The following is a 19,299-nucleotide window of genomic DNA, read 5'->3' as shown; positions in this document are numbered from 1 at the left end:
TCATGTGTTCATATCACACAGGGTATAAGAATATGGGATTATAATTGGTTTCTGCGCTTAAGTTTTAAGCAGCTGCCTACCAGTTCCAAAGTATTTATTCCCAGTCAATTAGATAATTTCAAGCACAAAACAATGAAATGTATCTTCGTTACACATTTAGGATAAATGAAATAATGTATACAAGATTGACTTTTGTGATTCATTTTCAAGCGGCCACTTTGCCTGTTTCCAAATTATGACATAGTTTCTTGGGACCTTGAATACCTTGTGGGGAATGTTATTATCTTTTGGAGGTTTTGTGAGGAGTCAATCTTGTGCAGTGGAACCTTGTAAAATGAAACTAATTCTTCCTGCAATCCTTCTCGTAAAGTGAAATATCATTTAGAGAAACAATTTTTACATATAAATCAATATAAAAAGGATAATGCGTTCCATGCCAAAAAAATAAATTATGTGCTAGGTTAATTCAATGAATATTATATATACATTGTTTAGGAGCGTGGATCATGTTTATCTTTTTTCTTCTGTCACGGAATGGTGTAACTGGTAATGCAAACACGATTTGCACAAGCAAAAAAAAGAATCAACATAAATAGTTAATTATTTATGTAATGTTCCTAATTTCTTTTTACTGGAGAGCTGTCTAGAGACATTTCTTTATGCTTGCTATATGCTTGTTCTTCTTGTAAACTTCTCAAACCTCGAATTTCTCCCCTAAAATACTTCTTCAGCTTTTGATGATCCTTTCATCTTATTAATGAGGTTGGCAAAAATCATTTTCCCTTCTCACAATTTATATTCTCATTATTAGTGTCGCTTTGCAATTGCTTTTCCGTTATCCATCTAAGAAGCTAATATTCAACATTGTTGAGAAAATGTACCTTTTAAGTAGACATTCTTTTCGCTCTCTTTGAAGCACCTATCGCCTTAATTTTGTGCTTCTTCTTGAAGAAAATGCAAATCATTGACGTGGACCGATGGTTGATATGCGTGCCAGATCAGCCATGCTCGCACCTTGTTCCTGATTTTCAATGACTTTACTTTTCATTTCTGCTGTTATTTTTTTATTTTGTGGCTTTCTTCTCGCGCATTTTTCTTTGGGGTTAATTCTAAAATTATGCACAAAATATTATTAAAGTTTGCACCAAAGAGTCACTAGTAATAAGCCTGACCACAAATTTAGGCAAATGTGTGATCAATGGAGACACTAAGGTTAGGGGAACAAATGCTAAACATGCACTGAAGCAGCAGGCGTGCCACCATTCTGGGAATTCCCTTCCTCATCACTCATTATTCGATAAGTCATTTGCAAAGGGAGTCATTTTTGGGGCCAACGATTTTGCTTTTAATGTGAATCACTTGCTATGTGTGGTACTCGTTAAGCGAGGTTCCACTGTCTATAAGTATTGGTTATGGAATTACTTTATTCTTCATTTCTGGTTGTAGTCCCAAGAACCAGTGGGAGTAGTGGTTTAAGAACTAAACAACTAGTGTTTCAGGATTTAAGCAATGTGGTAAATGAGATTAAGTTCTATGCATCGATACGTAGACTATCAAGAATCTCTTCCAAAGCCAAAGCCCCCATATCTTGTGATACACAATTCTATGTTCATTTCAGTTATGATAAACATAATGATAGCATGCTACGAGGGTCATCCGGAAAGTAGTACCCGTTCGTGAAATAAAGACACAAAAGTAAATATTAACAAACATAAAAATTTTATTTGAAAGAGGATACTTTAAACTACTTCTCAACATAATCTCCAAGCAAATTAAGGCATTTGTCATAACGTGTGACAAGTTTCTGTATTCCTGCTGCATAGTCCTTCGCCGCCAGCTCATTGAGATACGCGAGGGACCCATCTTGCACAAATTTTTGCATAATGCAGATGGTGTTTAACAATTTCATGAACAATTGTTCGAGAAACATTGGGAAAATGCTCACAGATGTCATCAATTGTGACGCGCCGATCGTTCCTCACGAATTCGTCAACTGAGCTCACCAGTTGGTCTGTAATGACAGACGGTCTCCCCGAACGCTCATCGTCGTGTGTGTTCCCCCTCCCCATGTTGAAGTTGCGACACCACCGCCGAACAGACGACTCGTCCATTACATTGTCTCCATACACCTCCTTTAATTGGCGATGAATATCACATGGGCGAACGTTTCTTGCATTGAGGAATTTAATCACTGCCCTCACTTCACAACTGGCGGCGTTCTCAATTTTTTTAAACATTGTAAACAATCACAGAAACAACACAGGCAATGCTAGCGTCACGCAACTTGGCTCAGAGAAGGCAGACAAGCCACTGAAGCTATCTGACCTCGTCCAGCGGCTACTCGCGTCGTCAGCACTTCATGCGGCACGAACGGGTACTACTTTCCGGATGACCCTCGTACATAACGCAACAACAAGATTAACTAATGAAGAGATATTAAAAATGAGGGTTTTAATCACTGTATAATGTTTATATTAGGCTGAAAAAAAAAGGTATAAGTAGTGGTCAGTTCTTAATGTCTTGCATAAATGTTATCTTTTGTTATTATATTTCAATGAAATATAAGTATGTATGGAAATTTGTTTCTTACAAACGTAATGTCATTGTGCTTCACATAACTATAAACCTAGGTTTTTTGGTAATGACTTAGGATTTATCATTTCAGCTCATGGCAGCAGTGGAAATGGAGGTCCAGTAGTTGGTGGAACAAGTGTGTTGGGTGGTTATGAGTGCGATGTCTGTCATCGTTTATTTAGGCAGCGGGATCGACTCCGAGAGCATGGACGCATACATGGGACAGGTGAAACTCCGTACACATGTGGTGTCTGCGAAAGAGGCTTCACTTCCCAGGATGCATGCCGATGCCATATGCAGGTGTGTGTGTAATATGAGTGAGTGAGGTGAAAGGTATCTCAATTAAAGGCCCGGACAGTAATATTTGGGCTTTATAAAGCATTTATGAGGGATAATTTTGGTCGGGCTAAAGAATGTGATAGTACTAAAGGCTTTAAGCATTAGTGTAATCCTGGTCTAAAATGTGAGCGGAACATTTGAATGTGGTTACAAGAAAGTTGTGAGTTAATATTTATATCAGCGAATATAATACTTTAAACCTTCATTTAAGCAGGTGAATTAGTGAGGCAGTGAGTCTGTTTAATCAGATCACCCATAATAGAGTATAAAATAATAAGTGCATGAAAAACAATGAACTCAGTCATATTTATGTATCCGAATCTTAATTGGTATAAATTTTTTCATTCATGAGAAGCCATAATTTACCTTTGTCCATATCGTAACTTCAATGAGGAATTATCCCCAAATTTCACCAAAAGGTAAGTATTTGCCAATTCTTATTGATAAGAAATAACAAATTAATTAGTATATTGCACGTTTTCCAGTGAAGAAATGATGATTCATGTGGGGGAGGCGTCAATGGATCATCATCAAAACCAGAGTCCATGTAATTAAGTGATTTATGCGTGACATCATGTTAGGCAGCCTAATTAACATTGATAATTTGTAAGATTTTTGCGCTTTAAACACTGGCAGGATTCACTTGTATGTACTTTTCTCATCCTGATTACCTCGAGAGACTCTGCATCGTTGTACTGAACATAAGGCATGCAAAGTACAGAAGCTCCCGGGTATATAACTTCACCCATTGGAGCCAAACTCTGTAGGGGACATGTCCTTCCCTTGGAATCTGAGCAGTAATCACCTCAACCCTTGAGTGCTTTGGCAGTTCTCTCCGAGCATGAGTCTGCAGTCAAGCAATTGCTTGTAGAGTGGTTTTGCAAAATAAATATTTGTTTAATGCTCCACTATATGAACTCAGATGTTAAATCCTTGGGTTTTTCTTGGCATGTAAAATTTTAAATAAAATTTAACTATTACTTTTAACAGATGTAGTGTATACCCCATTGGCACATGATCAATTATGTATCAAACTGAAATAATACAAAATTCGTTTAAACTCGATGAAACTAGATAATTTAAGTTGTGATATGGTCAATACAAGACTTTTTCTAGGTGTGGATAATTGGCCATTGCAATTGTACGAGTCTTTAATGTAAAATCTCCATTAATGTTAATGGTGGAGTTTTGTTTAAAATTTACATACATTGCCGAACCTTAGGAATTCATTTCAAGGTTTGTTTTTGGAATGTTCCAAGACTTTATTTAGCAAAACCTCTGGATTAGGAATTGGTTGAGTGTGGTCTTATATCATGAGAGAAGTTTGGAAAGAGTCAAAGGGTTGAGGTGACGACTTCCTGCTATTTAAGGGAAAGGTGTGCCCCCTGCTGGGCAGACTCCTTTTTAGAGTGGGACTCAGCCTACAAGAAGAAACCGAATGGGTATTCACATCAGTAGTTGGTTTGCTGAAGAATATGTTGAATGGGTGAACACGTTGTGAATCTTTCCATGTAGGTTAACTTGCCATTGGTGCACTTGGTTTTCATAGCGAAAGGGTCAAGAATAAATGCCATCCTCTCCCATTTGACCTTGACTGAGTATCTCAATGCAACAATTTCTGGGTGTAAAGATCATTCGCCTTGACGGGGATTCGAACCCAGATCCCTCAATGTCCGGTCGAGTGCTTTATCCAGTTAAGCTATCGAGGCGTCCTCTTAGACTCTGGAATTTTGGGGGCTTTGAAAGGAACGAGATGTTGCGACGAAATACCATGCATACAATGTCACAGGCATTCTTCATGCACCACAGTCCATGAGGTTAAACTAAACAAGAGTGCTGCGAAAAGATACAGAATCTAAATGGTTATTAAGCGAATGTCTCATCAAGTTAAAATGTAATGGCAGCAAAAGCATTGGGCAAATTTGAAGATTTTTATCCTTGTATTTTACCGGAGCTATTGAGATACTTTAAGTGGGTTAAAATAATTACAAATGAGAACTTGTTGAAAATGATTGATAATAAGTTGCGGGTGTTTGTTAGTATTTTAAGTTCACTGAACACAGTGGGTTTTCTGTAGCATTTGTACGGCTGCATTTGCTACCTATGAAATGTTTTTGGTGATGGTCGGTAATGGAGTTGGGATTTGAATGAGTCAAGGAAGTGGAAAAGATGGAAACTGATGATGTAAGGTCGTAGAGAAATTTGCATGCTATGTGGTTTCACTGAGGGATTTTATGGTGTCATTTATTTTTAATTGGTCAATGGCCTCTCTTGTTAACCTTTTATGATGTCATTAAAGATTATTTATTCAGAAATTTTTTATGTGAAAACCACGCAAAAGGAATTTCTAAATTGACTTTTTTGTTAGTTAATTCTTCAATGGGCCTTTTCATCAATTCTTTAATTACAATATCTATTAGAGTTTATGAAATCAGAAAACCATTTGCCATTCAGTGCCTTCTCAATATGTTGCCTTCTGTGTTTTAGGAGACAAAATATTAATATTCTCTTAACACTTTGAATGCACTAATTAGTCAACTCCTGAGACATTGTAGGGGGCCTTTCATTATGATCTTGGTGCCTGAATCTTGTTTGTATAAACACACTTTCATTTCTTGTTGCACATACCAAAAATGTTGTCAGGGCAAGTTTAAGAGTCGATTTTTCATGATTTGGCTCAAATGAAATGAGTTGAAATAATAATTAAAGGTTTAATATTAATTGTGTGTATGCTCTAGTGTGTTTAAGTTTACATTATGTCGTGTAACCTATCATAATGTTCTGAAACTCTTAACTGACTTTCTATTTGTCCAGTACCCTTTTGTTGTTACCTAGGAATAACTTGAAAGACACGTTGTGGCTTTATTCCATGACTTTCTCCATTTATTACATGGATTTTGCTTCCATCTGCAAAATATTGTGTTTTAAGTGCTTTCCAATCAAATCAACTACCTACCTGCAAAACTTAAGATGAAACATAAAATGGACGAAATAGGATCTTTGTTATATGTAACTGACATGAACCATAAAAGTTTAATGTTATTTAAAAGTGAGCTAAGTGAAATCAAGATAACTTGTTAATAGGCTTCAAAGAGACTTGGTGTTAAAATATTTTTCTGAATGAGAGTTCATTAGCTATGAAGACTATATATAGGTTAAGGAGAGAAAAGTAGCTCATACACACCGGATTGCAAGTGATATAAAATTACAGGCCTTTTCTAATCCTTCCTCTCATATCACCACATTCCTTAGTTTTATCCCCCTCTTTCAATTACTATCATACTTCATCTACCCCACAGTTGAGGAGTAAAGAATCATAATGAACTCAATCAATTGCTAAAAACTGAAGTAGCTAGACATTAAGTTTGAATATATTTATCAGTTAGAGGTATAAATTTAATTGTTGATCAAATACATATCTACAGTGTCTGCTTTATTTATTTTTTCATTGGCGTCCATGGAGCATTCAGGTTGTGTCAGTGGGCCATTCCATGTCCAGTACCCATTCACTCTAATGCCTCTCTCATTTTGAGTGTGTCACATAAAATAAAGAATCCGTTAGGGGTCATCCAGAAAATATATTTTTAGTGTTAAGCCACTTTTGAACTTCCATTACAAATTTTTCTGACTTTGTCTGATATCACATCCCCTGAAGAATAATTCTCTGCGTATAAAAAATCCCAAATACTCTTCTTTATTGATAATTGTGATAATTCACATTTAATGTCAACATAACTGGCAACACTTTTCAAAGTTTACTCTTATTACTGGTAAATCCATTGGCCGATCCTTGGAAGTTTGCCTAATCCTACCTCATGGACCCCTTGCCAACTTTAGCTACGGATGTCTTTGGCTGGGTGAATCATCGCATTAGTCACGTTTTAATAGGAATGAAAATTGGCATTCATGAAAAAAATTATTGAGAATTTTTTTGTTATATACAGTGGAATCCTGGTATATTGAGTTGTTAAATCATGTAGCAAGAAACTCATTCAAACAAGAAGTGACTAAAATATAGATTTTTGTTCTCTAATTTAAACGTAAAGTTAGTCGGTAGTTGCAAGACCTACATATGATTACCATGGTGTCCACTCGACATTATGAATCATTCGGCGTGTGAATGAAAATGGAAGTCATAAAATTGCCTTCACATTTCATGGTCAATTTTACATACTTTATCTCAGCTTTTCTATTTTTCATTTGAAGACATGTGATTTTTGAAGCTAGTTTGTGGACTTCAACTTTTCAGTTAAACCTCTGGGTAATATTGGTTTGTATATGAATCCTGGGTAATTTTCTAATCATCTGCAGACTCCATCTACCCTAATCAATTGACATTGTCAGCAGATCAGCAGTTTGATTAACAAATAGATAAAACTGGCAATTAACATTTGAATCTACTGGTTTCCAAACACTTCATTTGGCCTCCAACTCCTATTTTAGCTACAGAGGAAAACAAGTAGCAAAATGTGAATTTTATCAAGTTATTTCTGTAGACTTCAACTGTGGTTGGCTGCCTTTTGACAACCGTTACTCAGGCTTTTTTATAAGAAGTGTTCTAGAAAAGTGTCATCTCATCTCATTCATAACAATGAGTCCCTTTTAAATATCTTCAGGTCATTGGCTCTCACTGCCTTTCCATTTACTATCTCTTCACTCTTACCCAAGTTATAGTAATATTTTTGTCATTGTTCATCTCAATTTGTAATTTTTGCCATTGCACTCCTGTGTGTGTCTACCTTAATTACAAACCTGATGGTTCTGCAGTCTGCCTGAAATGTTTATGTCTTACAAAAAAAACAAAGATCTACGAAGAGTGTATGCGTATGAAAATTGACGAATGTCCAGGGGGAGAGATGTTGGAAAATCAGTGTTTCGATGCAATATTGCAATGTCCAGTTTTATGCCTCTGTTGAGTCACTTACAATATTGAGCAACCACTGTGGGTGCAAATTAAAGTTTTCTATTTCTGATGTGCATTAAGTTTTAAAATATAGGGAAACTTCTTGTTCATCACTCAAGAGTATCAACATTCTCATTATATGTCATAGTCATTCTGTATGTAAAAAGTTTTACCAAGGTCATAGATGATATAACACTCATAGGAGTATTGGTGAGATATAACCGTGGCAACTTGATTCTATGTGTGTAACATACTTTTCGGAAGAAAATATTTTTCTCTGGTAATTCTTATCAAATTTTCAGCTGTTTTTGGTGGTCGGCGATTTGTGACGACTAGTATAAGGTCTTCAATATTAATATTTTAGTTTTCACAATAAATTCAATGAATGCAATATGGGTCTATGTAGATATTTGTAAATGGATCCATTGCATGCTTAATCTTTAATTTACTTGACAAGTTTGTCGCTGTTTGAGGTGACAAAATTAGAAAGTTGTTTTCCAGCCACCAAGTCGTCCCTTAGTGTGTGCAAACTTGCAAATTTTTGCATGACAAACTCGCTGCAATTTTGTTGAAAGGTTGCATTGCCATCTGAGGCATCACAGCTAAACAGGCTATTAAGAAATGCAAGTTAACGTTTGGTGGGGACTAGTCATGAGAGAGGGACATGATTCCAGTAACGACTGTTTCTTTGCAGAGTCACCCCCCACAGTCATCAGACCCCTCAGAGGGAGGGGGAGGCTTGTTGCAGCCCCCTCCTGGTCATGTCTGCACAACGTGTGACAAGGTGATGGCCTCCGCTGGGAGGACCCCCATCACCCACATCCGGCACGGGAACACTATCACTCCTCGGAGACAGGTGGGTGGTGGTGTGGGTCATCCAACCCCATCTTTTGTGGACCTTAGATGTGTGTGCCCTTCTTGCACCCCCCCGCCCTTGCTGGGTTGGCCTTAATGTCTGTCTGTCTGCAATTGGATGAGCATTTTACTATGTTTTGCCCTCTCCTTGCTTTTTTATTTTGAGTTTGAAGTTGTCTGCTAATACCATAGATATGAGGGTAAGTAACTCAAAAAAAACCTTAGTTGTTAAGGAAGATAAATAAATATATTAGGAGTTATAGAATTGTTTCATGAAGGCTATATTTATTCTAAGAGAAAGTTAATGATACTAGTTTTTAGTCTTAATGTCGATGAAAAACTTTTCCAAGTCTGTGGACTCAGAATTTCTACGTTATTATATTTGTGACAAATATGCTAATTTAACATTGATTGCTGTTGAAGGTTTAAAAGCCATTGGTGAATACCTGTGGTATTTTCTGTTATATTATGTCACTTTTAGTCATTTGTATTTTTCTAATTAATATATTGCATTATCATTGAAATTATGTTGAAATTGCCACAGCATAAGTTACACCATCTATGTGCGACAATGGAAAGTGTAAATCAGCTGACAAAGCAAGTATAATTGCAGGTTTTTTTGTACTAATATAATTTTATTCGTAAGGAAATTGGTATTCTCTGCATAAGGGCCTACTTGTAAATATATTATAGGCATATATACCCACTGCAATGGTTTTATTTGAGGTATATCATTAAAAATATGCTGCATTTCATAATTGTGGATAGAGGTCAGTAAGGTGTAGCTGCCTTGTGTAGTTTCCCATGGTGTTCAACATCTCATCAGAAAATCTGAAACTGGTAGTAATAATGAAAAGCCATTCTGGACGGTCATATCATCAATGAAATAATCTTGGGCCTGACCTTTGTTTCTTCTTCAGCCATTCAAAAAAAAAATAGACTCAAGGTTTTTGCTTGTTGGAAACAAAACTGCAATGAATTTTTAATGATGATGTATAGAAAATTTAATTGTGAATCAATTCAAACTTTTCAGGAATTTAATTTTTTTGATTTCTCATCTAAAGACACTTGTAAATACAGTGACCCATCCCATGAATGGTGCAAACCTCTCCCCTGCCCTTTTCCGTTCATTATTAAGTTGCCTCGTTTCCCTGACCCAATTGTGATAGGGTTCCATTCTGATGAGTAAGCCGCATAGTTCAACAAGGATGCTGCAAAAGATGTATTGAATGTGATCCCTTTCCTTGTATTAGTGATTAAATTTCAACAGCATACTCAACATGCTTTAGAAGAAATTATGGGAAATCCTTAACTGAAATACACATATTTTTTGGCAAACTGTATGGCACAAAAAACATGTGATTTTTTAGTAAATTTAATGCTCTTACTAATTATCATTTTTCACCGCTGAAACTTTGAGCAGCCATCAATTGGTTGAGAAAAAAAGAAGATTCAAAGCAATGACACGCAGATACATACAGAGATACAGAAACATGCAGATACATACAAAGTAATGATGTGCTTTTACATATTTCCATGTTACGCGTAATTTTTCCTGTTAACATCCATAACTTCCATGATCACTCCTCATTTTAAGTGGGCAGGACGCATGGTGAGTGTGGGCATTATGTTACCAACCTTGTAGAGGCTGTGCCACCATTACTTAAAAGTTTTCTGTAATGGAATGCCAGACTTAATATCGTGATAAACTGGCTAAGATCAACTGAAAATCATTTTGCACAATGAAATTATAATTGATAAATATTTAAATTGACCTTCTCTGTTCCCTAGCTAAAGATTCTCCCCTCCTCATTTTTCTTGATATAGACGACACCAATGCATTTTTAGTTTGCCTTTTCCTTTGGCAGTGTAATTAGGAAGATGATGTAGCAATTGAACAAAAGATCATAGTATGTGAGACCTTAAGAGCATCCTTAGAAGATCCCTTTTGATTACCTCTGAGTGGTGCCATACTTGTGCTTGGCTTGCACAACAAGACAAAAGTGCCCTCAGGTGGTAGTCTATGTATAGTCAAAGCGTGCTGTGGGAATCTGCTCGTCCCGTGTGAGCCTCTCTTCCCCCATCCCTTCTGGCACTCCTCTCTCTCCCTCTGGCGTTCTCCATTGAGCCTCCCGCCGGCCCTTTAAGTCTTTCTGTTCTACTCCCTTCCACCACTCCCCTCCTCAGCAAACCTCAAACTTAGGCAATGGAATTCAGGTGACCTCTGTCTGGCCACTTTCATAAGCATTTGAGAGGGTGGAATTCGGGTAGAAAACAGCACAATGGCCTTTTGTCCTGGAGAATTTTATCTTTTTATTTCTGAAACTAACTATTGAGGGTTTACTAGAAAAAACGTCTTGCCTGTGTAATTTGAAAATAAATAAAGGAATGGCTGCAAATACCACAAACAACGTTGCAAAAAATGCTTGTATTTGCCATGAAATGTGCCAGAAAAAGTGTCAGCATCAAATTTGGAAAATTATTCCAGTATTATGATGTTATTTTTCTTATTTGTCCCAAAAACTGCATGCCTTCGTGTTACTCCATGTCAGAGCAAGAATTTGCAGGAAAGAGGATCGTAAAAACGGCCATTTGCTGCAGTCCCTAAAGTAAATTCCTGTCAGAAATACCTATTTACACATTTGTGAGAGGTTGTTTAAATATGGTCACCGTTTACACATTAATGATTGGTTGGTTGTTGCCAATAACCAAGAATTGACAGATGTATTTCAAAATTTGACCTGTCAACCCAAGCTAAATCAAATAGGCTCAAAATTTATTTAACTATCAATTTGTAGGGATTGATAATTCAGCTTGGAAGTCCATGAACTTGGATGCCCCAAAAAAGGCTAAATTGGAAAAAAATTAATATGATTTGAAATTAGAAAAGGTGTATATATACTTTTCTCTGGTCTCTTGTTCAACAGAGATAATTTTACCCACCCTGCCCTCTTTCCCTTTTGAATATCATGTTCTTCGGTTACTTGGTGTACGTTGTGGCTATTAGGCTTAATATATGTTAACCATTTCTGTTGCATGTATGAATTTTGTGACCAGAATGGCAAATGAAATTTTAAAACCTACAAATCAACTTTAATGGCAATTGATCTCACCTAAAGAGCTTCTGGTACATTTTTTTTGCCTCTATAGCTACACTAGCATCAATTAAAAACCCCGCTATTTAAGAATGTTTCACTTTTGGCCGCCTACATAGTATGCTAATGAAATGGTCCCATGACTGAATTTATATTAGTTTCTAGAAGGGAATTATTATTTCTGAACATGAAGTCAGCTAAGTCTCTGAATGACCCTTGAATCATCTGCTTCTTTTGTCAAACATTCATCAACAGTCAACCTAATTACTATTCATTTTGAGGGTATCATAATGTATTTACTGTTTTTTAGATATCATATTTCTGCATTAGCAAATGAAAAATTAATAATGAGGTGAGAAATTTCAACAAAATGGGCCAAAAATGTGATGATGAATCATAAAATGATGGAAACATCAAGTGGACTGTTCGTAGAGAATCCTATGCTTCTGTCTGTCAGTGAGTGTATGTATGATATGCCTTAGAAATATGTCAATCAGTTTGGGAAGTTTTGAGGAGGTTAGTAATTTCGAAAGTGTTGCATATGCAAGAATATAGTTGTACTACTGGAGCAAAAACATTATATATTTCGATCTAAGTTCAAACACAAAAGAAAGTTCTGTTGAGTTTAAGAAATCCATGAAATAGAAATATGAAGATGGTACAAATTATGCTGAGTGTTATGAATTGGGAGAAAAGTTGCCAGTGTTGCGTAAGGTCTCTCTTCAGTCGAGTGAAAGTTCAAGTTAATTCATGTGTCAAAGACAAAAGATGTGATGGTACATGTGAGTTTATTTGTCAGTCACATTCAACTAGAATTTTCCTAAAGGTGGTGACTATTCTCTTTCTGTTGAGTATAGTCAAATTAAATCATCCATATGCTGCTTTGCGAATACTTAATTGAAGTGTGATGGATCGCCCACCCAGTTGCCTGTGTTTTAGCATCGACATTTTTGTAAATATCTTAACCTGAAATGGCTTTTTAAGTATTGCTTCAGGAGGAAACTTGTTTTTCACTTTTTCTTTCAATCCTAATGTGCAATCATATTAAATAAAATTTTTTTACTTCCCATGAGAAAAATTGTTGATGAATTTTTTAAAATGCACTTTTAAATGTTGCAATGGCTGTGACATGAATTTGACCTTAGTTGAATTAACTTGAGACTACGTGGGTTGTTAAATAAGTCCTAGGAAAAAAATAGGAAAGCAAATTATTTTGGGTAGATATTTTTTCTTTTTCAGCATAATCTCCTTTTAGCTTGTTACACTTTTCTCAGAGTTTCTACAGCTGTTTGAAGTCGTTCAGAAAGAAGGATTTAAGAAGGCCCTCAAAATAGGGAGATGTGTTGGGGATGCCCTCATTTGATTTGAATCATTTTGGCCAAGCCATTTTTGTAAAGAAAACATAATAAGTTGGGGTTCAATCTGATAAATATGGTGCATATGGTAATAATTTGAACATTAATTCCATAATTTTCAGCATTAGAACTGAAAGTGTGCATTGTCTTGATGGAAGAGAATTTTTTTCTTTGCCAAATCAGGACTTTTTTTTATTTCTTCCCTCAATCAGTGCAATAATGATGCATAATACTCTCCATTTATTATTTGTCCTTTTTGTTATTAATGTATGTTGATGATTTGATGGGCATCCTAATAAAATGTGTCCATCACCTTGTCGGCCGATTTTATTATCTTTGCCTTCTTCAGAGCCTTCAGAAACCCACTGTTAATTTGTCCCATAGTAGTGTATCCATGCTTCGTCCACCGTTACGCATTGATGTAGAAACTTGTCAGAATTGTGACAAAAGAGCGCAAAACCAGTATCAAAATCTACCACAAATTGCATTTATTCTCCACTGAGAGGAAACGTGGCATCACTCTTGCTGAGATTTTTTTCACCCTCAATTTTTAGTGTAAAACTGTAAACTCTGTACTTAAAAATATACCTGTGGCATTGACTATTTCACAAACCTTAATTTGTCAGTCCCTCGAAACCATATCATGAATTTTTTCAAACATATCGGAGGAAGTAATTTACATTAGACATCCTGATTGATGTTCGTCCTTTTTGAATATAAGGCCACATTTAAACTCTCATGAGCAATTGGAAACAATCACAAACACAGTAGATTTTCCATGAACTTCATCCAAATTGGCTTTAATCTCTTTTGGTGTTAAGCCTTCTAAATAGAATGTTAAATCATTGCTTAAAACTCTTTTTTTCTATTTTTCTATATAAACAAGGTTTTAGCTTCAATCGGCTATGAAAATGGAACCATGTCATGAATATAGCTGGAAATTTAACATCAGTGTAGTATTAGATGGGGCTTGCTAAAAGCAAACATTTTCATAAAACTACTAGTTCTTGTCTCCTGGTTTCTCTTAAGGTGTTTTTGAACAACCCTTGATGAAACACATATTTGCAAATGACAGGATGAACTTAAGCACAGTAGTTCTCCAGTGTCTTCCAAATAACAATACTGTGACAGTTCCCTGGGCATAACCCGGCTGTTGATACTAGATATTTACATATAGTACAGTCTCTTGGATTTTCCAAGAAATAATTGGATGACCCCATGGTCATTAACCCACTGTATGTTGGTTTCTTAACGTTTTCCTATTTGACCTGATGGTAATTAATGGAATGTCAACCATATTACTGTATGCCATAATAACATAGTGTGACTTCAGGGTCTTGTGATGGATGACCCTTTCTTGTCTCCATGGAGTCAAAAAATTCTCATAATGTTGCGTTCACTCCCATTTAAACTCTAACATGTTTACATGCTATGGGACATTTTTGTATTTGCAAAGGAAAAATTTTTCTTCAACCAAGTTTGTGCACTGAATTACAGTTTCTTCACAGTTATCTGTTCAGCACATTGCAAGAAATTGTAGGAGATGATGCAACAATAAATTTTTGATGGAATTATCCACTGATATGCATTTGAATGCAATAATTTCGGAGTGTAAAAACTCATTTGCCTTGACCGGGATTCTTACCGGAATCCCTCAATGTCTGACCAAGTGCTTCAGCCAGTTTATACTTATGGATGCATCCTCTTAGGCTCTGAAATTTTGTGGGCTTTAAAGGAACGAGATGTTGTGCCGAAATACCATACGTACAATGGCACAGGCATTTGTAGTCGTGTGCAACGCAGCGCAGTCCACGAGGCTAAAGCTGGGTGTTTTACCTTTGACAAATTACAAGTCATGTTCATGTTCAGGACATGTATTAATCATCATTAGAATGTCTGTTTTGGTGTAGCTCTTAATTCCTATCTGCCATTTTTACTCATCTGATGAGTTGGGACTCTTCTTTGCTGAGTACTCCTATTTTTTGTTTGCATTATTTATTTTGTATAAGCTCAAATTTTATGTTGCGTAGTTACCTTAATGTGTATTGTAGTAGTGGTAAGGATTTCAGTGATTACACTTGAGCATTGCGGTCGGCTGCTGCAAGTTGAAACGTGTTCACTTTGCCTATGGCTACGATGGAGGTAACACATGGCAAAAACATGCTGCATTGAAGCTAACCTGAATAAATCACCAGCCAGGGCTTATGTAGTGCTAGAGGAGGCCTATTGAGAGTCTGCCCTTCCCTTTGCAGAGCAGATAGAAGATGATTCAAATTGTTTAAAGAGGGGGGGGGCAATCAATTTCAAAAGAAGATGAATCCAGGGCTTGAGTCACTACCATTAAGAGAAGAGAAAATTGACTGCCTTGTTGGTTGCTCTTTCCATTGTCTCTGACCATTCTCCATTATTATTACACTCCACCAATGACTTAAATAAGATGTATTTATTCCACTTTCTATGTTATTAGTTTATCTGGCTTGTATTAGTAGAATTCCAAGAAACTGCTGGATATGCTGCAAGAGTAACTTTTAGCGGAGCCATCTGCTAATATGCATTTTAATGCAACAATTTGTTGTGGCATCTCCCGCAGTTCCTTGGAATTAGTCAAAGGTAAAAACAGCATGATTGTTTAAATTTGGCTTTGACCTCGTGGACTGTGGCCTCGTGTACAACTACTAATGCCTGTGACATTGTATGCACGGTATTTTGTCACAACTTCTTGTTCCTTTAAAGCCCCCAAAATTTCACAGTTTAAGAGGACTCCTCGATAGCTTAACTGGCTAAAGCACTTGGCCGGACATTGAAGGATCCGGGGTCAAATCCTGGTCTAGGCGAATGATTTTTGCACTCTGAAATTGTTGCATTGTGTTAGTAGTGTTAATAATAATATAATATATTTATTTGTCCAGCAGACATAGATTGAGAATACATGGTACAGTACAGTATTGAGAATAAATGGCAGGTGTTTAGGGCACATCAATTAAATCCCATAATTTCCAAAAAGAAATGCAAATACAGTTATGACAGGAAACTGATATACACAAGATTTACATAAATATTATGGCGTTTATGATGCAATGATGGCTGAGATAAAATTTTATCATCAACATTATGGTGTTAGTTACCTTCAAATGATAGCACAATATATACTACCTATTACTCTTGTTCAGTGCAGCGTAATTAATGCACACTGCATCTTCAAGATTAATACTGACTTGGAGGCCATCGATTTTCTGCTAATGAGAATTTCTTTTGGTGTAAAATCTTTTTCATTGGCTAAATTGTGCTGGTGACATCAGTACTTGTATCCTTTCCATATTGCTGTCATTTGACTATCTAAGTAGGAAGCTTCCTCCATTTTTTGTGTTTTTCATTAGTTCTGCATTAATACCGTTTTCCAAATAATTCCTAATCATTCTATTGGTTTTATTTTTTATCCTAAAATTAATTCTTGCTATCATCTTATCTGTTTTAACTAACACTCTTCTCAGGTTATTTGTGTGCTAATATTGTACAACATTTCTGTTTTTATCGAATTTAAAGCCAACATTTACATTTTTTTAAATTAATTTTTTCATCATCTGTGATGCGTTTGCTTAAAGGAGCAGTAGGTTTAGTTCATCGTTGTTTTCCTCTTTCTTTATCTATGGTCTCTCTGAACTTTGGTGAGAGTTGTGAATTCAACTTTCTACTTAAGGAGCACATCTCCTCTGTCATTAGCCGAAGAAAACTTTTCTCTAAATCCATTAGAAATTTTAACCTCAGGGTTTGTGAGACAACAAAGGTGTGTGCCTGGAGCATACCATATTTGAGGGCATATAAGGCACACCCTCATTTCAGGAGGGTATGTAAGATTAAAAAGTTTCAAGTCTTAAGTGTGAGAGGGCAACATCCTACCAAAGGAGGTATAGTTTCTTGTTAGTTCCACGTTATTTTATTATGATCAGTCGTGATGATATATGATCACGCTCGTTCAACATCTCGCTAGCACCTCTTTTGATATCTCAGAAGTGAGCAACCTGATATACATGTTTCGTTAAGATGATGAGCTTAACAACTATAATCCCGACTGAAACATTCTTCTATTTAATAATTAGTATTATATAAAAAATAAATGTAATGGAGTCAAAATACGTGGTACAGATCATGTGGAGTGAAAAAAAAAACATTCAGTAGTGAACATAAACTGATAAGAGTTTGAAACATTACATGTATGACAAGGGTGATTTTTTGAACTATAATTCTGGAAATAAGATATATCTTCAATTCCATCAAGTATGGTTTATGGCATGGCCTCTAAGGTACAGAGATGAGGAGTAGAGGGGCTATTTCACCAGTTGTGGAAACTTATTATATTTAAAAATATTGAGATCTTTATTTGGCTGCTTGTCATTGACTCTTGTTGGTTTGCTGAAATAGTAATTAGAATTTAGGAATTACCAGTCTGCCTTGCATGGATTGGACTGCCATATTGTGTGTAGTGGTGTAGTAATGAGTTGCTAAAGGGGGAGGCTGACAAGTTCCATCATCTGTCTACTATCCAGTGATAGCAGACGTTCTTATATATATATATATATCTATATAACCTTCCTACCGCTTTGAGACCTTAGTAACCATCACTGGTGAATTCAAGTGAGACTTTAATTTTAATCTTCTCGTATATATTGTGTAGGTATGTGCCACTAGATATCCATCTTCTTTTGATTTGGCCAATGCAGACCATGTTCTTTTGCTTCTCCTTTTTTATTCTTTTTGAATACTCCATATTCTTGCTTTGTTCAATTTCCCTATTTTATGGCCTTTTTTTATCCATCCTTGATTTATTCTCCCCAAAGCTCTCAAAACCTACCATTTTATACACCTGATGTAGTTACGTTCCTATAATTTTTCCCCAAGTAATTCCCATTTCTTGTGAGTTTTTTCTTTTCCAGATTCATGCATGCATCATGCATTTCCTTGGTTCTTTTATCTGAGAATTTCTTCCAAATCTTTTTGGATGTTTTTGTCTCTCCCATTCTCACCAAGTGCCCATAAAGTGTAAGTCTTCTTTTCCTCATTGCATCTTTAACTTTTCTATTTCCAGGCACAGCTTGTGATTGTGTCTTTGCCCATTTATTCCATTCACTCTGACTGATCCTCAAATTTTTCTTAGGTTCTTCCTCTTTTCCACAAGTCTTTTCTATCCCATGTAATTGATTGAGCAGAGTAAAGGAGACTCCAACCTCTATATTGTGCAATAATGTCTCAATTTTGCATTTGTGGAAAAGAAGTTCCTTCAGGCTTTTCTTGTTTGTTCATATATTTTGTTTCCTCAAATGATATCCGTAAGCCTGCCTTTGCTGTGCCTGTTTGGAGCTGACTTAATTATTTAACTGAGGTCTTAATGAAACATGAAACAATATTATGATCTATTCATGCATCTGTATTATTTGCTGAACTCCCTTTCATTCAAATTGAAACCTAGTGCATAATCCACTCAAATTGTTGGCTTTAAAGTGATCTTCAAATATTCATCAAAGTTCTAAAAGCATTTTGATTTTATTGTCGATTCTTGCATTGGCCAGCAAATGCTTTGGTATCTTTCACACAAAATTATAGTAAGTTCCTTGAGATGGGTTAATTTGAGGTATTGGCAAGTTTTAACTCTTCATTATGCCATACCAAGCTAGCTCTTAAATTTAATTTTGAGGGTGATTTTCAGCTGTAGTTGTAATGAAGTGACATCAAGCTAGGCATACCTGTGTCTATTTATTTGTAACTACTGAACAGTCAGGTTAAGATGATCATCATTTTCCTGCATGGGGAAATATGATCTCCGGCAAACTTTCTTGCAGCATTGAGGTATAGTGAGTTACATAGTATGTAATTATTTACTCAGCCAGAGTATCATTCAAAAGGCCAATTTTGGTGGTATTAATATTAATTGAAAATTCAAACTACTAATGAGACAATGACAGTCCTGCTAGCCATGAAATTGCACTTTGTTGCTGCCAGGCCAATGAGGTGCTTGAAGGTTTACTGGTACATGAATCTCCTTTTTGTTGTAGTGTACTGCATCTACTAGTATGTACTACTTCACTACAACTGGAAGTTATTACCCCTCACATTCATATGCTTCTTGTTAAACGTTTGAAACCAAAGGTCAGAATAATAGTTTTTTGTTGCTGATGCATCAGAT

The 19,299-nt window shown here is 36.0% G+C and overlaps 1 protein-coding gene across 4 annotated transcripts in view; it reads left to right on the top strand.

Annotated features, from left to right (window-relative positions):
- LOC139696128 (zinc finger protein 497-like) overlaps window positions 1–19,299 on the top strand; it is a 116,703-nt gene that overhangs the window by 37,434 nt on the left and 59,970 nt on the right. For all 4 annotated transcript variants that reach the window (XM_071594731.1, XM_071594740.1, XM_071594750.1 and 1 more), the window contains exons 7-8: window positions 2,666–2,874; window positions 8,511–8,672. In XM_071594731.1, the coding sequence (XP_071450832.1) occupies window positions 2,666–2,874; window positions 8,511–8,672 (371 nt within the window). The remainder of the gene's footprint in view (window positions 1–2,665; window positions 2,875–8,510; window positions 8,673–19,299) is intronic.

Source organism: Hetaerina americana, unplaced genomic scaffold, assembly GCF_022747635.1.
Source record: "Hetaerina americana unplaced genomic scaffold, ioHetAmer1.1.p SCAF_1, whole genome shotgun sequence".
NCBI classification, from domain to species: Eukaryota; Metazoa; Arthropoda; class Insecta; order Odonata; family Calopterygidae; genus Hetaerina; species Hetaerina americana.
This window is presented reverse-complemented; position numbering and strand designations above follow the sequence as displayed.